Source organism: Lutzomyia longipalpis, chromosome 4, assembly GCF_024334085.1.
Source record: "Lutzomyia longipalpis isolate SR_M1_2022 chromosome 4, ASM2433408v1".
Taxonomy (NCBI): Eukaryota; Metazoa; Arthropoda; class Insecta; order Diptera; family Psychodidae; genus Lutzomyia; species Lutzomyia longipalpis.
The window spans coordinates 16,643,775-16,671,086 of NC_074710.1; the positions used below are offsets into that span (position 1 = coordinate 16,643,775).

General features: G+C 34.8%; 4 protein-coding genes across 5 annotated transcripts in view; 2 read left to right on the plus strand and 2 right to left on the minus strand.

Annotated features, from left to right (window-relative positions):
- The window catches only part of LOC129795284 (toll-like receptor Tollo), a 650,843-nt gene that overhangs the window by 284,079 nt on the left and 339,452 nt on the right, over window positions 1-27,312 (plus strand). The window lies entirely within an intron of this gene.
- LOC129795299 (serine/threonine-protein kinase RIO1) lies at window positions 48-3,719 on the plus strand. Its single transcript, XM_055836435.1, has 2 exons — window positions 48-1,330; window positions 2,770-3,719. Exons 1-2 carry the CDS (start codon window positions 674-676, stop codon window positions 3,700-3,702), a joined length of 1,590 nt encoding a protein of 529 aa, XP_055692410.1. The 5' UTR covers window positions 48-673; the 3' UTR covers window positions 3,703-3,719.
- On the minus strand, window positions 1,336-2,589 carry LOC129795309 (histone-lysine N-methyltransferase PRDM16). The gene is made up of 2 exons (XM_055836455.1): window positions 2,263-2,589; window positions 1,336-2,202 (listed from the first exon to the last, which is right to left on the minus strand). Exons 1-2 carry the CDS (start codon window positions 2,485-2,487, stop codon window positions 1,363-1,365), a joined length of 1,065 nt encoding a protein of 354 aa, XP_055692430.1. The 5' UTR covers window positions 2,488-2,589; the 3' UTR covers window positions 1,336-1,362.
- LOC129795297 (ATP-binding cassette sub-family G member 1) lies at window positions 3,704-26,563 on the minus strand. 2 transcript variants are annotated; one of them, XM_055836410.1, is made up of 8 exons: window positions 26,178-26,563; window positions 12,919-13,108; window positions 12,623-12,752; window positions 9,299-9,722; window positions 7,681-7,795; window positions 6,169-6,636; window positions 5,818-6,074; window positions 3,704-4,226 (listed from the first exon to the last, which is right to left on the minus strand). In XM_055836410.1, exons 2-8 carry the CDS (start codon window positions 12,977-12,979, stop codon window positions 3,888-3,890), a joined length of 1,794 nt encoding a protein of 597 aa, XP_055692385.1. In that variant the 5' UTR covers window positions 12,980-13,108; window positions 26,178-26,563; the 3' UTR covers window positions 3,704-3,887. The 2 variants fall into 2 exon arrangements, with proteins under 2 accessions (XP_055692385.1, XP_055692386.1); XM_055836411.1 differs by lacking the exon at window positions 26,178-26,563 and adding an exon at window positions 21,926-22,136.

Genomic DNA, 27,312 nt, shown 5'->3' on the forward strand with positions numbered 1-27,312 from the left:
AGCTGTTTTGCTTGTGAAACACCCGTGAAGCACGCATGTTTCACCTTTATATTGTATGTTTCTTCGTAGTTGCATGTTGCAAATTTTCGCGATTTTCTCGCATTTTCCGGGCGCTTTTCCTGTCCGGGTGTGGTTTTTTGGGGCCCTGCGAATGTAGGGCGTCGAAAGGCATCAAAATCGGGGAAAAATCAAAATTATTTAATTTTATTTTTGGAGAAAAAGAGAAAGATAGTTTCGAAACTTTGTGACATCTCGCTCTCACACTGACAATTTTTCCGTGGGAGTGAGACGCATTGCTGCAAAATCCTCGTTACCTCTCGCTCACACTTTCTGTTTTTCACGATTTTCTCGCATTTTCCGCCGAATTTTCCATCCGGGTGTGGTTTTTCGAGCGTAGGAGGCGACGTAGCGTCGTTTGGCATCAAAAACGCAGAAAATTCAAATTTTGCCGAAAAAAAAATTTTCCCAGAGTGTAAAAAGCCAAAAAACGAAATAGCAACAGTAACAGTTCCTCTCACTCGCACATCGTCAATTCAGTCAGCGTGTATCGTATGTGCACAGGAATGTTTCGATGCAAGCTGATTCAGTCGACGGTGTTCAGGAAAAACGTGATTTCGCAATTTTCCCCAATTTCCTGTGAATTTTGTGAGATTTTTAGTGAAATTCCTCTCCAATGGAGGGACAATTTAGTGACGCGGAAGAGGAAGTGTCAAACCTGACGGCAGAATTGACAATTGAGAGTGAAATCTTCAAGAATCTTCCGGAAGATGATCTCCCGCCAGAGGAGGAGGGTGAGGAGGATGACTACAGTGATCTGGAGGAGGATGAGCACAACTTTGACGCCTACGACGATCACGGAATGCTCAAACAGTCGTCAGGGATGAATTCTCAGACAGCCCCAACGCGTCTCAGTAGCTTCCAACCCAATCAGAGTGTCCTGTCCAAGTACTCCTCCCGCATGCACATGGGTAACTACGAGGGTCAGGAAGTAAAGAAGGTCCTGGATCGCAGTGATCGTCGTCAGGAGGCAGAACGCACGAGGATGAAGGATAAAAGTGATCGCGCCACTGTGGACAAAGTTCTGGACGACAGGACACGAATGGTGCTGTTTAAGCTGTTCCAGCAGGAGAAGCTGGAGAAGATTGCGGGGAATATCAAGGAGGGCAAGGAAGCCAACGTGTACCTGGCCTTCAGCAGCACCTACAAGTACGACACAGTCGCCGTGAAGGTCTTCAAGACGTCCATTCTGGACTTTAAGGATCGCCACAAGTACATTGCGGATGAATTTCGCTTCAGGCAGGGATACGCCAGGAGGAATCCCCGGAAAATGGTGAGTTTGTGCAAAAAAAAACCTTTATTCCTTCATTCAATTACATGAACTTCCTGCATTGTGTCCGCTGGAGGATCTTCCTCCGTTGTGCCAGCTTCCTTCTCCACGGTAATGAGGGAAACATAGGCAGGCAGGGGTACCCCGTGGCGCTTCTTGATGTGCGTCCTGAGGTTGTTGTTGCACGTGAATTCGCGCGGGCAGAAGTGGCACTCAAAGCGCTTGTGCTCATTCTCAATGTGAATGTGCAGATCGTCGAGTTTGGTGAATCCCTGAAGGCAGAATTGGCACATGTGCGCCTTCCGGGTGTGCATCATGAGATGATGGGCAGTGCTGAAGGACTTTGGGCAGTACCTACAGAGGTACATGTCATCCTTATCTTGTTCCGCTTCCACCACATCCTGCTCCAGCACTCCCGGATTGCTCATGGAGAACACAACTCCCGTGACGTCGAGTGTTTTGAGGTTATGTCTGCGTTTGAGGAAACTCTCACTGATCCTCCCTGACGCCACATCCTCCGCCAATTGCTTACTCTCCACCCGGCAGACGACAAATTGGGGGTAGATGACAACCTTAGAAGGAAATTCCGTGTCTTCCTCCACTCGTTTCACCAGCTCCTTCCGTTTCTTTGCCGGGGGAGACTTTTCCCTCATTTCTGGTGATGGGATCTTCTCATAAATAACATTCACTTCATCCTCCACCTGCGCTTCCTCCTTGTCCTCCTCCGCAATGTCATGAAATTCAATGAGAACTGAATCATCCGTCAGGTGCTTCTCCTCGACACTTTGCACCTTAACAAGGAACTCAAAGGCTCCCGTAAGTTCCATTGCGCACGTTTCACACAAAACAATCTCTTCCGGGGGAATATTTTCATCCTAAAATGCCAGAAAGATCAGAAAATGTTTTTGAGAGTACAAAAGTGAGGTTATGCTTACCAGCTTTGTGGAGAAGGAATGCAACATATCACGCACAGACCACATTGTATCGTTCACAAGGACCTCACTGAGGAATCCTAGTATCGGTCCGGAACATAAAATGCACAATTTGGGTCTTTTTGAGGTCATTTTGTGGTATTTTTTTCTCAGGAAAGTAAACACTTTTGTTGTTTCAATAAAAATCTCCCAGGCGGCGCCACATGGTGCTGCTCCTCCGTGTTTCATTTCAATGAAATTCAATGAAACATTGAGGAATGTTTCATTGAGTTTTCCCTCCAAAATTCCTAAAATGCTGGGGAAAATGAGAAAATTGATGAAAAAACAAAGAAAATCGAAGAAAAATGAAGGTAAAAGAGAAAAATCTAAGGCGCCTTCTTTGTTTTATTTAAAATTATTCTTTAAAGTGTATGAAACACGATTGAAAGAATGTTTCGTAAAATCTTTCCTCCAAAACTCCCGGAAATGCTGAAAAGTCTAGGAATTAATGAAATCCCTTCAATTTTGCAGGTTCGCCTGTGGGCTGAGAAGGAAAAACGCAACCTGGAGCGAATGATGAAGGCAAATCTCCCGGTTCCAACACCCCTGGAGATCCGAGAGAATGTCCTGGTGATGGAATTCATTGGGACAAAGTACCAGGCGGCTCCACGCTTGGCACAGATCACACCGAGCCAGTCAAAGGCCCGGACTTTCTACTATGATCTCGTGAATCACATGTGGGATATGTACAACATTTGTCGTCTTGTCCATGCGGATTTGTCTGAATTCAATCTCCTCGTTCATCGTGAAAGGCTTGTGATCATTGATGTGTCACAATCCGTGGAGCACGATCATCCCAATGCGTTGGAATTCCTTCGACGTGACTGCAGGGAAGTGACAAAGTTCTTCCGGAAGCACGGAGTGGCTGTGATGACGGTGCAGGAGCTATTCCACTTCATCACGGATCCCACGGTGACAGAGGCGAATAAGCACGACTACCTGGAGGAGATGCTACAGAAGATTGCCAACAGGAGTCTCGATGATCTGCCGGATGAGGAGAAAGTTCAGGAGGAAGTCTTCCAGAATGTCTTCATCCCGAAGCGCCTGGATGAGGTTGTTCACTATGAACGTGATATTAGGAGAGCAAAAGCCGGAGAGGGGGATCAGCTGCTCTATAAAACCATCACAGGTTTGTCCGCAACGTTGGAAGTTAAAAATGTTCCGGATATCCTGAAACGGGACACAGAGGATGCGGATTCATCGGAATTCAGCGATGATCACGATGATTACGATGAGGAGGATGATGAATCAAAATTCAAAAATAGCGCCAGACCACGAGATGAGTCCCCGGAGAGCAAGAAAGCCCGGAAAAAAGCCGTTAAGGATGCAAAGGCAGAGAAGAGGAAGACAAAAGTCCCGAAGCACGTAAAGAAGAGGAAGGAGAAGATTGCACAGAAGAAATAAATCCCATTTTTTGTCTTTTTTATTCTTCTTATTGTTACAAAAATCTTCTCTATGCCACCAAACTAAAAATCCTAAATTTGTATAAAAAAAAAGTCTTAAAATAAAAAAAGAGGTCTCTCTAAAACAACAAAAATTGTTTAAATTACATATCACTTTGAGGGGGCTTCCAGGAAGAAGAAATTGAGCTACTTGAGCCTCTTCCGGAGGCTAAAGTACAAAAGAACCCGAAAGACAATCATGAGGGCAAAGAGGAAGATGAGCTCGTGCCACAGCGACACCTCCTCGATCCGGAGGTACCGCAGGAGGACTTTGGGATCGTCAAAGTGGCAGTAGATGTAGTCACAGTCGAGTTGCTCACGCCCATAGCCGAACGTGATGAGGACGATGGACACGACGCCAATCCGGAGGAAGGAGAGCTTCATCAGGGCGTACATTTGCAGCGGAATCTCAGCGGCAAAGTCAAACCCATAGATGGCCAGACCCAGCATTGGGGCCAAGATCATGGGGCCTGTTGCGCAGCCATTCTGCAAAAGAAAAATCAGTTTTTTCTTAAATTTTGAATTTTGGCGGGTAATTTAGGGGTGAATAGGGTCAACAGGGTGTGTTGGATTAGCTCGTTTTATCCAAAAACTTTTTTTTAGGAATTCTGAACAAATTAATTTTATTGTGGAATTTAGTATTTAAGGGAGGATGGGTTAAATTAAAAAGCTTTTTTCACCTTTTTTTGAGCACATTTCTAACGTTAAAAAATCAAAATTATTAGTATAAAATCAAAAATAATCCTACGTTAGAAATTGAAACTGACATAAGGTCAATAAATTGACGTTAGAACACAAAATAAAGTTAAAAAATTCCTAAAATTGAAAAAATTCTAACGTTTAGAATTCAACATAAAGTGAAATTCTAACGTTGAAAAGTCATTTCTAGAAGCAAATAAGAAGATCTCAAAACCAAAAACTTCAAAGAAATCTATTCAAAAAATTTCTAACGTTAGAAATTCATAATGATTTTTCGGGTTTTTCGTCGGTTAAATGGAGGTTCTCATTCAGAAAAACTCACGTTTTCCAGAGCTTTCGGCTCCGTTTGGAGCCTTCTACAGTGGTTAAGCGTAGGGAAACCACTGAATCACTTAACCATTGAAGAAGGCTCCAAACGGAGATGAAAGCTCTGGAAAACATGAGTTTTTCTGGCTGAGAACCCCCATTTAAACGATGAAAAACCTGGAAAATCATTATTATCGCTACATGTCAGAAAAATCACTTCTATTTAACGTTAGAAATTCAACATAACACGATTCTAAAAAAAGAAATTATAACCTAACAAAATTAAACAAAAGAATTTAACGTTTTTAAAATAAAAATTATTCGTGATAGTTCCGAACGTTTTAAATTTTAATAACAAAATTGCGTTAAAATTTCAAATTGAACTAAAACCAAAACAAATCTAACGTTAGAAACTCAATCGAAAGTGAAGGTTGAATTTTTCTAACTTCAGGTTTTTAAACTGAGACCACTGAAACAAAATTAACAAGTTTCAAACGTTAGAAATTCATCTTGAAATTAAGACTAAAATTCCTTACGTTAGAACTTTAAGTTATAAATAATTCAACAAGCTCTTTAACGTTAGAAATTCAATAAAAAAAATTAAACTAAATTGAAACTGTTCTTACGATTAACCTAAAACGGAGAAATAAGCTTCTAACGTTCTAAATTCATCCCAGAATTTGAAGTAAAAAATATTCTAACGTTAGAAATTGATTTAGAAAGAAAATCAATGATGTCTCTAACGTTAAAATCCTTTGCAAAGTCAAAAATTTCACGAAAATGGAGACAAAATAATTTTAATGTGTTACGTTCAACTTTAAACCAAGAAATAAAATTTCTAACGTTGTAAATTTCGTCAAAAAAATGAATTAAAAAGTAATTCAATTAATTTCTAACGTTAAAATGCACATCTAAAAAAAACTCAAAACCCTTCAACGTTATAAAATCAAATGAAAAATGAAGTAAAAAATACTTTTAAAACGTTACAAATTGAAAAGAAAACGAAGCCTTAAGAGTTTTAACTTTTTTTTAACGTTAGAAAAAAGAATTGAAAGTAATAAAACAAACTCACGGTAATGCTAAAAGTTGATCCTATCGTGAGTCCCAAGCCCTCAGCCACGAGTGAGATAATCACACCCACAAAGGAGAAGAGCCCGAAGCGCCAGAGCTGCATTGGGAGCCCGGGGAGCCAGTAGACGAGCGACAGGAAGAGAATGTTGAAGAAGATTTGGAGGGGAATGCGTGAGAAGGTGAGCGCCAGGTAGTACGGTGTGAGGCCATACCATCGGTTGAAGCATTCCTTCTTCACCAGCTTCACCTCCAGGGGATCTGTTTGGTCACAAAAAAAAGAAAAGAATAATCGCAAATTTAGCGACCGAGGCAGAGACATTTTCTCTCGGCGACAGTGTAAAAGAAGACTCACAGCTGAGAACTGGAATGATAATTTGCGTGTAGGAGAGGAAGAAGACGATGGCAATACTAAATTTGAGATGATCAAACATCCGTTCCCCATCATTGGCGGAATTGAAGAAGATCAACCCCAACATGGAGCCACAGATGAGATGATGGAAGAGCTGTATGCCCAGAGCAATGCGATTCCGGAAGATTTTCGTCTGCATCATGCGCGTGAGGACGAGGAATTGGCGAAAGCTCGAATGGGCATAGTCGCTCTGCATGAAGCGCTTGAGGGCTTTCATCTTCTCCAAGATGGACGAACGCTTTGGCGCCGTCGTGTCCAGCATCATTGACATTACGGCTGTTTTAATGGTGAAACCCCTTCCGGGCGCCGCGGCGGCATCCACAACGGCGGGGGAAACGACGGATTTCCCATTGCCAATGGCATCAGAAAGATTCTCAATGACCTCATCATCAGCATCACAGAGTTCAATGACTAAAAATTAATTTAAAAAAAAAGTTTTCTTTTTTTAACGAAGCTTTTTATGAAAAATAAAAATGATTTTGAAAGAAAAAATTCAGAAATTTTCATTAAAGAGTCCCAAGAAGAAGAAATTTTTATAGGCGATCATAAAAGGTTTTCTTTTAAAATTAATGGGTAAGAATTTAAAAAATAAATAAAAAAAAACATCTTGAGCCTGAAAATTAAAAAAAATATATTTTTTAACGTTAGAAAATTTTGATAGAAAATCTTATAAAATATTTTAGAGATTTCAAACGTTAAAAATTAAGCTAATTAATTTCTCATGTACGAATATTCGTGTTTTCTTCATCATTGATCATTTTTTTTTCTAAATTTCCGTAAAATAAACTATCTGCTTGAACTATTATAGAATACTTTAAGCAGCCGTCTAAAGAGCTCCCAACTTAGGTCTCTGACGTCACATTAAACCTGATTGAAAGCGCTTTACCCAAATAAAAATCAAAATCCATCAAAAACAAATCATTTATTACCCTTCTATTGACTCTTATTGCTTTATAACTCTGTGAGTTTCTTTTTACCTCCCATTAAAATGATGAAGAAAAAAGATATCTTTGCTTGTGGCAAAACTTTCAATTCACTTCAAAAGCGACCTTGATCGCGCCAAATTCTTGTGGAATGGAGATTTCTAACTTCATAAAAGAGATCCCAATCATTTCCCCGCAAACTTCCTTTTGCAATTCGCAGAAAGAGAAACTTATTTCGTCGCTGCGGAGTAATTAAATTCTGGGATTCTTAGGGGGGCTTCTCTCTTTTTTTTTCAACACCAGAATGTAGAAAATTGTGGAAAAACTTATTTTAAAAAAAATTAGATAAAAGGTGCTTCGAGTTTTTCTCAATGAGTGTAATGGCAATTCTTTATCTTGATCGTACGTGGTCTTCAAAGGAAAGAAAAAAATCTTGCGAAATATTTTCACGATCATTAGTCACGCAGAGAGGCGGAAAGGGGACAATTAGTGCGGATTTAATTGCATTGATTTGAAGTAAAAATAAACTCACTGTAATCCGATGGATTGTAGTGTTTTGGGCATTCGTACCCATTGGCAGCCATAAAGGGAACAATAGTCTGTGGGGAGCCCTGAAAGACGCATTGTCCCTTTGCCAGGACGTAGATCTGTGAAGGAGAAAAAAAATTACAAATAAAATTACAGAAAAAAATCATTTTCTAACGTTAAAGAGAGAAAATTAGGGGAGATGGGGGTTAAATGAATTAAATTAAAATGTTAAGGAACTAATATAACAAAAATGATCAAATAAAAAAGAAATTTGGGGTCAATTTAATCATTAGCGATGGGGCATAAACATTCACTACTAACTAAATCATTTTAGAATGCCCAAAAGTACAAAGAAAACTTAATTTTAATAAATCCTCAATGAATTACGCACTACTGTGCCCCAGTCTCCCGTAATTCATTAACAAAAAGTGATTTGAAAAGGAAAAGTAGTTGTAGTTAATGCAAAAATGAAGAGTAAGAGTGCGAAGTAATAATTAAAGTTTGTTGAGTAAAAGTAAATTATGTGCTGTGAATAGATCTTTGTGTTCGGAAAATGAGGTCAGGCAAAAAAGTCATTCAAAAAGAAGGAAGAAAATATAATAAAAAAGAAAAGAAAACAGAAATAAAATATTAAGAAAAAGAGAAAAACTAAAACCGGTTAAGCCAAGCGATGAAAAAGCTCTTCAAAGTCATATAAAACATTAAAAGAAAAAGAATCAGCAAGAAATGTGTTTAATAAAAACTAAATATTTGTTTGGAAAAAGGTCAATAAATGAGTAAGAATTCTTTCTAAAAAAAATGCTATAAAATCGTAATAAAACTCCAAAAAAGTTTGCAAGTTTGTACACAAAGAAAATATTTAATTAAGTAAATAATAAAGTTGACTAAAAACTTTTTAGTTTTCGCTAATTTAATTACTTGCAGCTGTGAATTGTAAAAAAAAATACGCATATAGGGGAAATTGGGGATAGAGTTAGTCAATATTAAAAAATATATATTAACTTTTATAATTCCTTTAGGACTATTTTTAAGACATTTATCATAATTTTTCTAATTAAAAAAAATTCAAGATGTTTTTCTTACATTTATGAGTTATTTTTTTACACTTTAGAGTTATTTTTGTACTTTTATGCAATTTTACATAAAAATTTATCAATTTCTAACCTTAAAACATCACTTTTTCACATATTTTTATATAATTTTAATAATATTCAACGATCTTTTAAATTTTTTAGATTGCAATTTACTGAATTCTTACATTAAAAACGCCTTTCTAATTCTAACCTTTTTCTACGCCTTAATCTATTTTTCAGATAATGAAGAAATTTAAGAAATTGAAAAAAAAACTATAATTAGCCCAAAATAACGACCGAAAGCCCACATTGCCTTCTAAATCTGATTTGTCACTTTTGCCGCCAAATCATTCTTTTTCCCCATATTCTCTATTTTCACCACTCGAATTCACCACTTCGAGTGCGCGCCAAATTCAAATATTATTTTATTTCGTATATTTTCCGAATATTTTCCAAACTTTTCTTTACACCTATTCACTTTATTTGCGCTTATTTACTCCACTCTACCCTATATTAATAAATTAACTAAAAATGAGTTGATCTTCTCACCTGATCAAAGAGTCCCAGAACGACGCCAGAGGGCTGATGAATGGTACAAACAATGGTCCTCCCTTGCTTCGTTATATCCCTCAGGAGTCGTACGCATTGCGCTGCTGTGACCTCATCCAGACCACTCGTTGGTTCATCCATGAACAACACTGAGGGATTGGCAACCAATTCCAGGGCAATGGACAGCCGGCGCTTTTCGCCGCCACTCAGTTGCTTTGCCGTATTCCCGCGCCTCGAGCTCAAGTTCAAGCTGTTGAGTATGTCGTCAATGAGGGCGCGCTTATTCACGGGATTCTTTATCTTCAGCTCACACGCGACACTCATTATCTCCTCCACGGTCAGCAGTGGCTGATGGAGGTCGTCTTGAGTGATGTAGCACGACTCCTTGCGATTCACCTTGATTGCCCCCTTAACGCCATCCGTTCTGTGGGGGGAAGAAGGGATCAAGATGAGTTTTTTTTTCTATAAGCTTCTGCCTCTTTTTTGCCGATCTGGCGAATTTTGATTTGAATCTTTTAATTTTTTGGGATTATTTTCATGGATAATTAATAGATTTTTTTGCATAATCTCCTTTTGCATCACAACATTTTCCTTTTCCCATTGCAATTTATTGATTTAAAAAAAAAACAGTTTTCAAGAAAATGATCGTTCTGTAGGGAATTATTCTAATCGATTTTTTAGTTGATTAATTTAACTAACAAAAACCCCTGCTGATTGACATTGAATGAGGGCGTCGGGGGCGTAGACTGTGTACGTAAATTCAATGTCATGAGTTCAAGGCTCAATCGTCGTATCAATAAAAAACGCAGACATGATAATTCATCGCTAAATTTCTTTATTTTCAATAAAATATCTTCAACAAAAAAAGAAAAGAAAAATATTATTTAGTTGCTTTATCTGTAATTTGTACAAAAAAACGTGCTTTTCGGGCGATGATCTTTTTTTTGCAATTTATCGCACTAAAAAAGAGTCACAGAGATAACCCATATGTTGTGGGCTATATAATACTTCTTTATGGGCAAAGTAATTTAATGGACTTTAAGGTAGGTCTTTAAAGTTAAAGCTTTTTGTTGAATTTCTATGAAAAAGATCTTTTTCCCCCTTCTAATGTTTTTCCGGGCCGGTCGTGAGAAAATGAACAATAAAAAATATAATTTTCTTAAATTATAATATTTTTAAGTTAAAACTTGTTCAAAGGTTAAAGTTAAGTACATTTTTAATTACTTTGTTACTTTGTACCCACATAATGCAAATGCTTCTCTTAATAGAATAACTAATAAAGAACAGGAAACATTATCAAATAAGAGAGATATAAATAAAAGAATTCTAGTCTTTAAGAAATTTGTACAAGTGTTTAACTTTGCTTCTTTAATATAAAGCATATGCGTTTTGAAGAATATTATACCTCGCATAAGAAACACTCAGATGTACTCTTCACTATTTGCAATGAGCGAGAAATTGGGCTACATTCCCCTACATCTTATAAGTGTCTCTGATGCTTGTTCTCTACTATTATTTGTAAAGCATACGCTTCATGCCATGAGGTATAAAATTTAACAACTTTTTTATAATTAAGCCTTAAAATTTTAGATAAAAGACTAAAGAAGAACTATTAATTACTTTCACCACCGATAGAATACTACATAATTTGTTCTATTTTATTATTTGAGAAATACTTTAGTGGAAAATATAATACAGCTGTCCATGTTAAACTATCTTAACTAAACTAAACTATTCTTTATCGCTAAAACAATTATTTGTAACTAATCAGTCTGTATTTTAGGATTCTTCCGCAAAAAGCTTCCCCTACTGTTCCGTGTATAACTATCCTAACTCAAAATTAAATAATTAAATAATTTATATTTATTATAAATAATTTTCTGCACGTATTTATTACGTAGATATACCATAATTATTTTATTAAAACTTTCTTTTCCTCTGTATTCCGTAGTACAAATGTTTTATTTTTCCCCACAACGCCTTGGGCTGTACTACGATGTTCTACTGTAAATAATTTCATAAATAGTAGCTTTTCCTCACGTTAACCGTTTTTTTTCTTTTGCAATTAATTGTTGCATTTATGCGGTGCTTATGCTGTTTATTTCTTGTGAAAAAATAATCTTCATCTCAACTACTTGTCGCACATACCACGCGTGACCTTTGGAGGCTTTTTTCTTTCTTCGTGCTGCAGTTTAACAGACAATTTTCCGTTTTACACACAATTTCCGTCTCAGAGTTGGTCACTTTGTATATTAATAATTGTATACATTAAATTACATTAACTTCCATGGGAAAGAAAATTTGCACATTTAGGTATTTTGCTTTTTCACTTTAGAAGGATTTTCATTTTTTTTGTTGTTGTTGAAGTGATAAGAACTTCCACAAGCCATTGATCATTTGCAAACCGCCAGTTGTGTCACGAATTAATTAGCATAATGAACATAACGCCGCGATGAATTGTAATGTTGGTGGAAAAGTAAACAGACACTGTGTGTGTGCTTGAAAAATGCGCCTCTTTCCAACAACTTCTTGTTGTTGAAGTTGAGTAAACAATAGTTGTGCCTCTGGCGGAGTAATTTTTGTAATTTTTTTCACTTTGATGCCCAAAAGGTAAATAGAATTTTAAATATATTTCCTCGTTTTTGTAAGTTTTTTAATAGATGAGTGATGAAAAAAAAATGATTCAATGAGTCAATATTCTATTGAATTAAAAGAAGAATTTGCTGTAAGAATGCATTTTTGCACGCAATCCGGGATCAGCAGAAGTTTAATCCTCAAAACGATTGCTTTTGAATTAAAAATGAGTCACAAATTAATTAATTTTTTAATCGATGCAAGAATTTATTACAATTCACGGTGACAAACCATTTTTAATGATTTATGCAAAAGAATTTATTCAACGGCTATTTAAGGACTCTAAAAATGTTTTTAGTGTACAAGAATTTTGTAATTTTTTATAAATTAACGATATCCTGTTGTACAAAAGGAGCTTATGCATTTTGTGACTTCCTTATTATCATATTTTTATGTAAAAAAGGCCTTTATCTCTCTCTCGCAATGCTTGCCATTAAGAAGAAAATGGATCTAGCAAAATTTTTGAAAGAAAAAATTAAATAAATTCAAATAAACTAATGAAGCATATGCTTCATGTATGAAAAAGCAAATGAATTACAATGAAAGTTTATTTTTTTAATTATGCAAAATAATTTCTGAATTTTCTCAGCTTAACATTCATTTGCTAAGAATTTTTCATTTTTTAATAATTCTTTATAAGCCCCAAAATACATAAAGTCCTTTTTTCTACTTCTTCTCATTGAAACTCACCTAAATCCAGATATTGCATTCAGTAAGCTACTCTTTCCAGCTCCTGATGGTCCCATTATACCCGTCAATTGTCCCTGTGGGAAGACCCCTGAAACCCCCTTCAGGAGACATCGTTTTTGTCTTGGTTTTCCTGCATGAAAAATATTTTTTCCTCCTTCAAATTCTTCTCTTTCTTCACTCAAAAAATTAATTATTCAATGCGAAAAAGTTATTTATTCAAATATTTCTTCATCCACACGTCAAATTTCATTAAAACAAAGATTTAATTAGGAAATGCAAAGAAGAAAAAAACTCACCGAATTGCCACCTTTCCTTTATTGTGTAGACAATCTCTTGAAATTCAATGTTTCTGAACATCTTTTTTGCTGATTTTTTTGTAGTTGAATTCTTTGTGATGTTCAGGTGTACTTCTGACTACGCAAATTTACAGATTCTTCATGAATTTTCGCAAAATTTTGTTTGCTTCTCCGACGAATCATAATATTCCTGTGGAGCCAAAAAAAGTCAAAAAAGGAAATGAGAATTTTTTAAAAAAAAAGTAAAGTAAAATATATATAAATGCATAGATATATACATTATATATACATATAAAAATGCAAAGATAAATATTAAATATAGCATGGATGGAACAGTATAAAGCGAAAGAACGGTAAGTAAAACTTACGGGCTGTGATTCTTTCTTTGCCAGTGAAATGTGTAGATGGCTGAAAATTGAGGATGGGCAAATTTTGAGGAGAGACTTACTCGCGAGCCGAATCACAGCCAACGCGCAGAAATTTTGAAGAAATCCTTAATCGTGGCGGGCGTTGGCTGTGATTCGGCTCACGAGTAAGTCTCTCCTCAAAATTTGCCCATCCTCAATTTTCAGCCATCTACACATTTCACTGGCAAAGAAAGAATCACAGCCCGTAAGTTTTACTTACCGTTCTTTCGCTTTATACTGTTCCATCCATGCTATATTTAATATTTATCTTTGCATTTTTATATGTATATATAATGTATATATCTATGCATTTATATATATTTTACTTTACTTTTATTTATGTATATATAAAATATATAAAACGCCCCGCTTCGCGGGGCGTTGGTCTTATGCAACTTAAGATATGACATGTTAACTTTAAAACGCGATATCTCCGGAACGGCTACATAGATTTTCTTCATTTTTGGCATGGTGATAGATATTATAGTCAGCTATAACATATCAAAATTTGAAGCAATTCTATAAAGCGGTGCTCGAGATATTCATCGAAAACTCATCGAAAATTTTGTTTTCGATTTTAGCACCACTTGCGGTCATTTTTTGAACTTGCAATGTTCCTAGCAGTTGTAGAGCTCATTAATATCTTTCATTTGAGCCCGAGTTGATCAAAATCAGTCAAGCCATTCTCGAGTTATGGCCGATTTTCGATGAAAAATTGTGGCGGCCATATTGACTAAACGGCTTGACCGATTTTCAAAAATGAGGTATCGTTGGAAAGCTCTTGATGGCCCCTACAACATATCAAAATTTCAGATTTTTAGCTATTACAGGGGCTGAGATACAGCGAAAACAAAATTTTAAGGTTACTCAAAATGGCGGACGGGGGGGTGGGGGGTAAAATTTGACTTCATAATTGGATGTCTTCCACCCGATATATGAACTTTGCCGTTGACCGCAAGTCTCTATCTATTACCGTTCTCTCACAATTTAGCGTTATACTCCGGCCGGAAAAATTTTTGGCGCCACCATTTTTTGAAATGTAGGGACCCTAATTCGTGCTCATCCCAAGTTTGAGCCCGATCTGACGACTTTGCATTTTTGAGTGTACACAGAAGCTGTGCTTCTTTGAAGAAAGAATCACAGCTAAAAATTGCCGTGTCTGATAGTTATGTGAGCGTTGGTATACCACAATGCAAAACTGATTTACTATTTTTGTTGATTTTCTTTGAGTTTTATTTGAAGTAGAACCGGAGATAATAGCCTGAAAATGTTTATGAAAACTCTGTTTTAAGAACATTTTCTTTTTAATTCTAAAACCTTTTGCCGCGGTTTTACAAAGTTTGAATATTACAAACATTTGTAGAGTTTCTCATACCATTTAATTCGAGCCTGATTTGATCAAAATCGGTTAAGCAGAACCGGAGAATTACTGAACATTTACTGAAAATTTAATTAACAATTTAAAAAAAAATTCAGTAACAAGATTTTTTTAACCAATACTATAAACTTCTGTAGGTTTTCTCGTGTTGATTAAATTGAGGTTTATTTGATCAAAATCGGTTAAGCCGATCTCGAGTTTTGACTAAAAATATTTCCGATTTTACACAGTCATTTCTCCTAAACGGCTTGACCGATTTTAACGTATGAGCTATCGTTGGAAAGCTCTCACTGAGCTCTAAAAAATTAATGTGGTATACCAACTAAACTTTTTATAAATTAGATCAAAAAAGCATTCTTTCTGGACCACATAGAGTGCACACAACGAAGAAAAAGAGCTTCTGTGACGTCATACAGAACAATCGTGAAGATCGTGACAGGGCAGAAGTTATTAGAAGTCCATCAAAAAGCGATAAAATCTCAATATATTGCACAAGAATTTGCAATAAATCTCCACCGGGAGCTGCGAGAACTATACATCCCACGGTGTGGGACGTGATTTATTGACTCTTTTCATTATCAATTAAATCTCAATGAGGTGAGATGTAATTTTTCTTTATTTTATCTTCTTAAAATATGTATAATAACACCTCACTTTGTGGTTTTATCAATTAGCAAAGCTAGTTAAAGGTAAATGGTATGAAAGATAAAATGCCACGTATATTATTATATAAATAATATTAAAATTTTAAATGCAAAATGCTAAAAATAGTCATCGCACGGTGATGGGAAATTCAAAATGATTGAGAGCAATGTTTCCCAACTTGCGGTATTTCTTGCATAATCTCACCTGCAACGTACAATCTCATAGGTATAAATGCTAGGTGTAAGAAAAAGTGGATTTTCCCCTTGGCGGTCAATGGTAAAAAGTTTTCGCAAAGAGGATGATTTAATTGGAAATTTTTTTCTTTGGGATTTTTCTTTAGAATATTCTGGAGTTTTATTGGGAATTTCTTAAACTTTAAATGTCTTTTGGATGTTATTCTTAATGAAGAAAAAGACAGCTTTATAAGTATTAAAGTTATTGAAGCAATTTCCTACTTTTCTAGGAGTTTTTGACAAAAACTTCAGTGTGGTTTGATTAAAAGAATATTAAAATGCTAAAGTTTCGACCAAAAACTGCTAGAAAACTAATTTTGCCTTCAAATAAATAATTTCTTTTTCCGGAGCCATACTGTTGGTTACCCAAAGAAAAACAAGAAGCAAAATTGAGACCTATTTCATCGTTATTTCTTATTTTGGAGTCAATGAACGACCGCAAGATCATATTCTCTTGCAATAAAAACTGCTCTCTGTGAGAAACTCCAAAGTTCTTTGACTTGCTGCACCAGAATTAATGCATTCCGTGGTGTGTCTTTGAAAGTTAAACAGGTTTGAAATTATTTTTTCCTTCTTCAGCAAACATAAAAAATGTTGCCCCAACATAGATGCAACACAGAGTCCATCGCACAACCTACGGCAAAACATGTTTGATTGAGAATTGCGCGCGCGGAAATTCATCAAAATAACCGTCTCCTCGATGGTTTCCCCGCCACTCCTAAACCACACCGGATTTGCAATTAGACTTTGAGAGAAAAAAATTGCATTTTATGGATAATTTTTCCTTCTTTTTTTTTACACAACACTCCATACGTTAAGTTAGGTACCTACTTATATTTCTATTTATGGTGAAAGTTGACACTAATTTCCATTCGATGGTGGTACCTTCTGGAAAACAAGCACTTTTGATCGGCAGGTAAATGCTCGCGCGGTGTGTGGAAAGTGAGAAAAAATGAAAATATGCCATTTATACCTGGCTGGTAATATCGCGAATTGCCGCAAAAAGTCGCGATTTCATAACTCATCGAATACTCTCGAAGTTTAGCTCCTCTAAGTATAAGGTGCTGAAAAGGGACCTCAACTTGTGTGATTGGTTGATACGTTGATGATTGAAAGTAAAGTAGAAGATCGTCTTAAAAATAATTTTTGCTTCATCAGAAAGAGATTTTCCGTTGAAAATAAATTTTTGTCAGTTAATATTTTGAATTGGGAAACGGAAGAAATGTCAAAAACGTAAGAAAATAAGCATATTTTATCTAAAACGTCAAACGTGCCAGGAGAACAACGTCAAACGTTAGAGAAATATCAAACATTTAAAAAAATGCCGTAAATTATACGATAAGAAAGAATTAGAAAAGAACCGCTAAACAATTTTAAAAAATTTAACGTTAGAAAAGAAATGTCAGGCGCTAGAAAAAGAAATATCTTATGCTAGAAACGTTAAACATTAGTAAAGAAACGTCGAATGTTAGAAATATCAAAAATTAAAAAAGAAATTATCAATCGATAGAATATTAATGTCTAACGTTAGAAAACAAACGTTAAAGCATTTGAAAATGAATTTTAAGCATTAAAGCAAAATATCGCCAAAGGACAAAATAAGTAATTTTCATATTTTAGAAAATGTCAGAAATTAAAAAAAATCGTCAAATGTTAGAAAATGAATTTCAAATGTTTATAAATTATTGCCAGACGTTAGAACAGAAAGGTCATATGTCGTAAAATGAAAAGTAAAAGGATAGAAAAGAAATGTCAAATTAATTCTAAAAAATATTACCCCTCTAAATGGATTACTGACAGGTCTCTGATATTTTTTTTTTGCGTCATTAAAGGGTTAAAATGTTCTCTCGTCTCACAGGTGATCATTGACTCTTCAAATATATTTTTTTAAATACTCGATCAACGATCAAATACTTCAGAATTAAATTTTTGTATCTTCCCCTTCAAGCTTTTCTTGAGGGTCTCTTAACCGCTCTTAGGAACTCCAATTCTAATCCTGTTTAAAACCAATAATTACAATAGAACTAAAGACCTCTTCCATCGTAGAATCTCCCATCAAATGATCGTTACTCATTCGCATGATCTTTAAATTTCCTTCTCTAATGATCTTCAAATGTGATCATGGATCGATTAAAGAAAATCGTGATTTGTAAAAGAGAAAAAACCTCCATTACCAAGTGGAAGTGAATTTTGCAATATCTCTTCATTCTCTGTGTGCGTGAATTCCACAACATCCCAAATGCCGCCATTTAGCTTGCAATCTCTGTGGTGCACATTATTGCGGAAAAATTGTGCAATAGCAATGTTTGTTAATAAATGCGTGCACACACATATTTTCTCTATAAATCAATGTTTTCGCACTCTCTGCTTGCATTTTGTACGCGAGGAAAAACAGCTGTCTGTCCGTAGTCCGTACTGTGGTGATCATGAGGGGTTCACTGCTGCTTGTTGGCGTGTGTTCTCATTTTATTTTTTCTTTCTACATACTTTGTCGTTTTTCCCCCTTTGCCCGTCAGACGGAATTTTGCGCGATAAGACGGGTGAGAATATCGCGATCATGATCGCCAAAACACAAAGTGATCGTGTCTCCCGAACTTGACCTATATCTCAAAAGCACCACAATGATTGCATTTCCCGCGCGCGATCGTAGTCCTTAGTATAGAAGGAAATATGATCATGAACTTTGATGCTCTTCCGGAGAATATTTTGCAGATCGTCAGCATGTCTCTCTGACTAAGATAACAGCGCTAAAATGAACATTCCGCGTGTAATTTGTCAATCGCGTCGGGGCATTAATCAAGGTGATCGAGATTTTGTACATAACTGACTCTCAGCGTTCTGATCCCCGACATTTCCTGAATTGTAATTCATCATACACATAAATATTATTCTAGATCCCACTTCGAAGAGGCAGAAAAAAAAACTCACGACAAGAATCTTGTTCTCGCCGTGGAATCATCAAAACATCTTGAAGGTCTCTGCAATAGGTAGTTTTTGTGTGGAGTGACTAAACAAGTAAAATCTGCGAAATTATTGCCACACTCAGCAAAAACTTTTCGCAATCATTGCGGGAAATAAAACTCAAAAAAAATTCTCTTAAAATTTAATAAGGAAGAATTCTTTTAAAAAAAATTACAAAAAGATATTTTAATATATCTAGAAGTGATTTAGTTGTTTAATTAACACGTTAAGGATCAGTATTACACGTAGAAATTATTTTTTTACGCGATGTGTAATTAATAAGTAGTTGATGGTGTAATAATATTTTACCCAGCTGGACCAAAATTTACTCACTCAGTCATATTTTGTAAGTTATTCAAACATTATCACAAAAAGAAAATTAAAAAAAAAATAGATTCTTTCACATTATTTTTTGGGTCACAGAATATTAATAATATGCGATTGTAAAAGAATAAATAATTACATAAATAGTATAATGATTCCAGAATTTTTGCCAGTCGGGTGTCTTGTCAGTCAATCGTGTAATATATTTTTTACGCCGTGTAAAATTATCAAAACTTTTAATATAAATGTTTTAAGACGTCTAGCGAGCTTAACTGAGTTAATAATATTTCCTTTAAACTCAAAAAAAAACATTATGTCTTAAATATTAAATGAAAATTCATTTAATAAAATGAAAAATATTAATAACTAAAAAAAATATATAAATTCTAAAACTTTCATTGTTGTAATTTCATTTAAATTAGTTTTTTTTTAATTATATTCCAATATTCTTTTTTTTTACAATAGAAATCCCTCAAAATATCCTTAAAAATCATAATTCAAACAGTTCAACGTACTTTATAAAGATTTCTTTCCTTAGATAAAAAAAACTTAATAAGTTTTATCAACTCATTCAATTTAGACTTCTATGCCATGTCAATACGAAGCGTTATCCCTGATTTTGTTTACTGTGTCAACTGACTGCACTTTGAATTTATTGACAAATGCTCTGCCTGCCTGTTTAGCACGCCTAAAGAGGTCAAAGCTAATTGCTGTCTCGATGTCGTTGAGCCATTGTAAAGAAAAAAAAACTTATATTGGGTGAGAAATTATTTTGTAATTGCAGAGAAATTCAATTTTTTTCTATTAAATTCATTTTTAACTGTCAAATAATGAAAGTTCCGTTAATTTGAATTTGAATTGAATGTCAAAATGTTAAAATGAAATGACAATTGCAATTTAAAAAGCAAAATGGTGGATATTTTAGAGAGTTTTCAGCGTTTTTCTACATTTTGCAATTAAGTTTTGAGTTTTTGATATAGAAGAAAGTTATTTTAAATAAAAATTCCTTTCAAATGATTCTAAATTAAAAAAAAAACAATAAATTTTAAAAGAAGAGAATATTTAAGTTGTAATAAAATCATGATAGAGATATCTCGAAGTTTCCCCTTAAAATTGTAATCGGTCTTACTTCTCATTAATTCAAACATTAAAAATTTAATAAGAAATTAGCTTAACAAATCTGCGCAATTAATTCCTATTACATGTTTATTATCATCCAGATTAAAAAGCTGGGTGGTTGCGAGTATAGAACAATTAGTTTGCTAATCAAATTTCTCAATCACAACAATATGCTAACGAGAATGCGCTAATAAAAAAATAACTGAAACTGCCGCAGATGCTTCTATCTAATCAAGTCCAATTGCATTTAATTGCTGAATTAATTCACATTGAAAATTGCTTTATTGTCCAACACATTACGTTAGAAGTCTTCTACTTTAAAATCAGCGCATTTGCAGTTGATGGAACGTCTACGTACATCATCAAGTTGATGACATAAACCCATTGAGATGCTTAAGAGTATATTACGCGAAGCTTTCAATTGAACTTCTCTTCTTTTACAGAATAAGCAAACACGTAAATCAGTGGAAAAAAATTAAAAACATCACTTGTTGGGAGTAAGAAAAGACTTCTAAACCAGACACTATTATTAGTAAATTAATTGATTCTAGATAGAACTTGTATTTTTCTCCATCATCTCCCCTCTGTTATTACAGAGACAATTTTCACAGCAAACAAATAAGGAAATCTTTGAAGTTCTTTTATCAGCTTTTCTTGCTTTTTTTTCATGGGACGTGTTCAGCATTTCTTAATCTTATCACATCTAATCGCATTTTGCTTTTGGGGTGATATAATGCCAAATGGAACGTGCTACATATGCGAATGTTTGATAAAAATTATTCATACAGTTATGTGGGGTTAGTTGGGACATTACTTATTACTCATTTGCTTCATTCTTCCTAACAAAGTTTATCGTTTTTGCTGATCAAACATTTAGAACATTTTTCTGACTAACAAAAGAATCTTTCTGATTAGAAATTTTCCCAGAAAAATGAGAGAGAAAACAATTAAAAGGAAATTCACCCCATATGACGGTATTTAATGAATCTTGAGAGATTAATAAGAAATTTATTAACATGAAAATCCGTTAAAAATTTCTTTTTATCGTTTTCTTTCCTTTCGAAGTATTCTTGGCCTTTTGCAAACATCCAATTAATTTGTTTATTGTTCTTTTCGCCCCAAAATATTACGCCAAGTTTACAAAAAATAATTCCCGCACCACTGTAAACATTCATTTTATTTATAATTTTACTTTTTCGAGAAGAAGAAAAGAAAAGAAACAACAAAAATAATTCACTTTATTAGTCACCTCATTGTCACCTCACTCTGAGAATTTTAGGAGGAATGGGAAGAATGAACTGAACATGTGCTGTTGAGGATCACGAGAGAATATAAAGTATTTCGCGCATTTACCTTTGTCTTGAAAATTATGAATGCGCGAGCGATCGTGTGGCGAATTGCGTGTCACGATCGCATTTATGACACAATGCGATCACAGAGGAAATGTTTTTTTTCGTTTCTCTTCAACTGTTTTGCTTGTTTATTTATCACAAAAGAGAATTCTGCAAAACACATGATCGTATGTATGTAAGTATGTACAATGAAGATTCGCCCACAAGTGATCGTGAAAGTGAGAATGATCGCAAAAGTGCGAATGATCGCACATTAATGTTTCTGCGATCGCTTAAAAAGCAAGATTAATGGAAGATTTTAGAGGGATTTTTTGTGATCATAAAGCCTCTAAACATGTGATCGCGACTCTTTGAATCACTTTCTTTATGAGGTCATATGAAGATCACTGCAAGATCGCACGAAGATCACGCAAAGATCAATCTAAGAGTGAGAGTTCACGTGAATAGGGGCAAGAAGATGCTAATTTATGCACGCAAAATGATGCATTCTTTGAACTTTGATCGTTATTTGCGGTTATGCGACGTCATTACAACGATCATGTCTCACAGCATTATTGTTAAAAGCCACGACGACTATTAAATACTTACGGTGTGGCGCTCATGGAATTCCGATCATTGCACTCTGACTTGGTGCAGAGACAGACTCAACACGGACGCACACGCATATTTTATCTTTGTTAAAAATATCCTCCCTTGCAGCTTAATTTGAATTTCACGTGGAATGTTCACATGATCAATATTGTGAGGATCACGATGAAAAAGCAAATAGCCTATAAATTTTTCGAATTAGTTTTTAATTTAATTTTCTCGCGATCTTTTAATGATCTTCGTACAATCTTTGAACGATTTTAACAGATCTTCTGTGATCTTTAGCTTTTTCTTCTAACTTTAAAAAAATCTGATCAAGAGATCTTCAACGAGATTTAAGTAATTTTCCAGCGATCTTCTAGCCACATATTTCTAAATTCTCTTGATTAATAAATTTTTGAACGATCTTCATAGACTTTCAGTGATATTTGAACTATCTTTGAGCGATCCTCGAGTGATCTTTTGCTATTTTCTTTGAAATCTTTTTTAAAAGAAATGTTCGAAAAATTTTAAAGGTTTTTTGTCAATTTCTGGCGATCTTAAGAGATTCTTATCAACCTTATGCTCTTAAGTGATCTTATAATGTGATCTTGGTGAATTTTTTTATGCAAAAAATAAATACTTCAATGCTCAACACTATTCGATGGATTTTATGCGATATTAGAGCGATATTTAGTGATCTTTGGCTATCCTTTGTATCGAATTTTAGTGATCTTTAGCTTTTAAGAATTCCTAAATTCTCTTGTTAAATAAATCTTGAAATGAACTTTAAGGATCTTTAGCGACAATTGAACAATCTTCAAGTGATCTTTGAGTGATCTTTTGCTACTTCTGTTTGTCTTTTTTTTTGACGAATCTTTTACTAATTTCTAGCAATCTTTGAGTGTTCTTCAAGAAATCCTAATTTTCTCAATTTCTCGTGGAAAATGATGAATAAATTAAAAGAGAGATAAAAACGCCCAACCAAGGGGCTAATCAATCAAATAAAATCGACACAGTCTGATCATCTCTCTGCGAGGTCAAGTTCATCGTGAAGAAATATAATACCAATGGGTCAATCCGTGAGAAGAGATATAGAGACACAGAGAGAGAAGATTAATGACACAAAAAGCAGATTTACTGCACAAGCATCACCCGCAGGTGATCAATAATGATCTCAAAAGTTGCGAGAAAATGTGTGGAAAATGTACCTGATTGTCGATGGGAAGATTTATGGGCAATGCTGGGGTGACTAATTGCACCGCCAAGTCCCACATTTTTGCAGAGTAAAGTCAGTGCAGTGGTGTAAGATGATCGTGACACATTTCAACGCCATTCAAATTCATTATTTATCGCTCCTCTATGTGCTTTCATAGCAAAATTCTCTTTTTTATTTCGTTTTCTTTGAAATGCTTTATGGTGAATAAAAATTTCACTTTGTGTTGGTAGAAAGATAAAAAGAAAAAATATGAAAAGAAAACTCTTTGCGTTTAGTTTGCTGAAAGAAGTGAAGAAGAAGCTTCAAAATGGGGTCACGTCTGTTGCGATCGTCAACTTGCAGCAAAAACCAATTACTTTACGTACCGATCTATGAATGAATAATTGCCCATAAGCAGCGGGGAGATTTGAGGAATGGCGACATGAGTGATTAAAATTTACTTCATTTTCATATGAAGCAATCGCCGGAACATTAACCGGAAACACGCAATTTTTTTCTTCTTTTGCAAATTATGCAAAATTATTAATTTTTTATGACGAATTTGCAGCGTTTGCAGTTTTTTTAATTGAATAAGAATTCAATGCGTATTTATTGGCAATTTATTGAAACAGAGATTATTGAGAAATATCGGATATCCCTTTCCTGTCCAACTATGTGTGCTACTTGGTGCTACCCTCAGGAACCTTCGCCCACATTAACTTACAATTTAGATAAATTCTTTAAAAAAAATTAGTTGAAGATCCTGCAAATAATTTAACTATTAATCAACCCATGATCGTTAAAGTGCGAAAATAAACAAAGAGATCATTAAAAGATTACCAGATGATATTATTTTGCATACGTAAGTACTTTTTATTTAAGATTTTTTTAATGAATTACTTTTACTCAATTTTGCGTATTTTCCATGTTTTGAAAACATGTTATTTTTAATTTTTTTATCATGTGATAAAATTCGTTTATTTTTCTTTTTAACCTCCGTTTAATATTTAATTTTTTTTAATACAACTGTTCTCTCACTATTTTACATTATGTTAAATCTTTGTCTAAAAAACGTCTTGAGAACTAATATCCGTTGAAAATATGACGAACAACAGAATAAAAAGCATTTTATGGATTTTCTTTTCATTAACCTCTAGGCCGCCAAGCGGGGTCGTTGAACGACCCCAGCCCTATATTTCGTGCTATAACTTAATAAATATAAAAGATACCATTCCCATCTTTTGAAAATAAGTTCTTTGGTTATCTGAGGAGGTTGTGTAAAAATTTCAGCTCAATCCGTCAACCACAAGAAAAGTTATTAAGGAAAATGTAGAAGAAGGGAATTCAAAAATTGGTGTAACGGCCATGCTGCGGAAAATTTCTTAGAATGAAGTTAGTCACATCATAAATCATATGGTTGAAGGGGGTTGAAGGGTTGTGTTTACTTTCTCACTTTACCATCTCAGTGTCAGAATTATCGCGAATAAGTAACATAAACAACATAAAACATAATTAGAAGCATATAAATGTGCAAAACAATAAAGAATATTCGAGAAATATTGCCATTTATCACGGTGCGGGAAGTGAGGGGAATGTGGGGAAGTAGTGAAAAAAAATAGCAGTTGCGGTCAACTTCGTGGCAAATTTCTCACGAAGAAAGTGTGAAAAATGAGTGAAAAATGTTTTTCCCTAATATCTTCTTCTGCGTGTTTCCGGGTGGCGAATTTGTGATGCAAGGGGCAAGAGGACTATATAAGGAGTCTAAAGGTAGTGACCCGACAGTTCCCGGTTTTATAGTTTATGAGAAAATCGACTTCCTTCTTGGGGTCGTTCAACGACCCCACCTTGGCGCTCTAAGGAAGCTCCAAGGTCTTAGCGGCCAGCAGGTTAAGTAAATAAAATATTTTTAGTCTCTAAAATATTGTTTTATATGGATTTTAAATGCTCATTAAAATTTTGCACTAATTTATAGACGTTTCTGTATTAATTTCCCTTATATCGGTCATTATTAGTTTTTTGTTGCGGAAGAGTCGAAAGCTATGGAGTATGGAGGAAAATTGAACTTTCTGTTAACCCTTCTAATGCCCAGGAAGATTTCAAATTTAATATGATCAAGAAAAGTATTTTTTTAAAGAAAATTAGACATGAAATATTTTGTTTATTCGCCGTTGAAAAATTCCAGCTTTTTCATATTTATTCTAGTTAGAACGCGTTTTTTTACTATTTGTATGGATAAAAATGTGAGGTTATAATATTTTTTGAACTTCACTATATTTTTAATGCTTCACGAATATTCTTAAAAATTCACGGATATTCTTAAAATTTCAAGAATATTCTTAAAGTTTCACAAATATTCTTAAAGCTTCACAAACATTTTTATAGTTTCACAAAATATTCTCAATGTTTAACAAATATTCTCAAAGATTCACGAATAACCTGAGCTTCACGAATATTCCTAAAAGTTTCATGAATATTTAAAAAAAATAGAATATTCTTTCAAAATATTTATACAGAATATCACAAAATGTTCAATAATATTCTCAACAAATTCGTTTCTTTCAAGCCCCCCATTTTAATAAATAAATAAATTCAAGACGGAAAACTTCCTAAACTATTTTATTATTCTTTTTAATTAAATTGCCCGCAATTCATATTCATTGTACAGCTCTACTATATTTTGGCGCAATCTCCAGACTTGAAGAGAGAAGCTGTAGTTGAGGCATCATTGCCGCAATAAAACCAACAAATGGATAAATTCGATAAATTGAATTAAATTGCGCGCACTTTCTCGCTATTCAAATTAAGGCCTCTCTTCTTTTTTTTTTAGCTCTTCAACTAAAGACTTTATTTTTTTTCTGTGTACGTGAAAGAAGAGCTTCTTCACCTTTGTTTACCGCACTCTACACGCGCGATCTTTGTGCCCACGAAGAGTCCAAAGAAAAAGAACAAACTCAATGCGCGGATCAAGAAACTTCTCTTTGTGACTTCTCAGCACTTCTTTATCGCGGAAATTCCAGAGAAATGCACAATATTCTTGCATTTAATGATAAAAGAATAATTTTTTGTGTGTTTTACCTAAACATAAGAAATTAATTGTTGGCAGCATATAGATCACCCGAAGATCACCATAAAAAATCTTTGAAATTTATTTGTTAACTGACTTCCTTAAAACACTTTTTCACTACTTTTTTTTCTCACGATCACTCTTTCTTTTATTCCTCAAGATCTTCAACGATCACCACGAGATCACAAATTCGTGTGTTTGCCTAATATGTACAAGAAATGCTTTGAATGAGCATTAAAATAAAACTTCACACGCGTGTACCATGAATTGAAGGTTCAACCGTCCGCGGTGGGAGCTGAAAATGAACTGAAGAAATTTTTGCAGCTCGCGCGCGCGGTTAGGGCGCAACGTTGAGTCCACACAGTGCGATCGCAGCACGATCACGACGATCTGTGCTGAACGATCGCGAGCTAGCAAGAATTTTTTTGCACTTTTCCCACTAATTTGTGCTGCGGAAATTGAATTAAGGGTTGTTGCTAACTGAAAATGAACTCTTTATCTGATTTTTTATAAGAAAAAAAATAAGCCAATAAAATTTTCAATAAGAATTTTATTGGCTGTAAAAATCTTTAATTTTAATTCGTTTTCCTATTAAAATATTGCACTTGAATGTTTTCCAGTCATCGCAGTCTTAGCAATGTATTCAATTTGAAAGAGATAGAAAGATTTTTTTTTTTTTTAACACCCACCCCTCCCTAAGGTCTTCGGGTCTATTGACCCATGTGGACCGCCAACAAGATAGAAAGATTACGTTGACAGTACCTACTTGACAATTAATTGCTGTCAAAAGCAGCAAGTGTCAAAGAAAAGGGTGAGTGAGCGAGAGATCGTTCGTCATACATTTGAGGAAGGGAGACCAACCGTTTTTTCGGCGGTTTTTCGAACTCAAATTGACCGTTTGGCTGCGACAAGGAACTTTGCTGCATCCGCGATCATGTGTGCGATGGACTCTCGGCGGCTTCACCGCAACCCGCTTTTTCGTGATGTTTTTTGTGAAAACGTTAATTTTTCCTTTTAATTTTCCCCGTGGCGGAGGCGTCGAAATTATTTTTGACGTTCTCATGGGAATTTTGACAAGATTGAGTAAGTTAATTTTGTAAAATTGTGAGAGAATTGTGTGAGGGAAATGCTTTATGTAGAATTGTC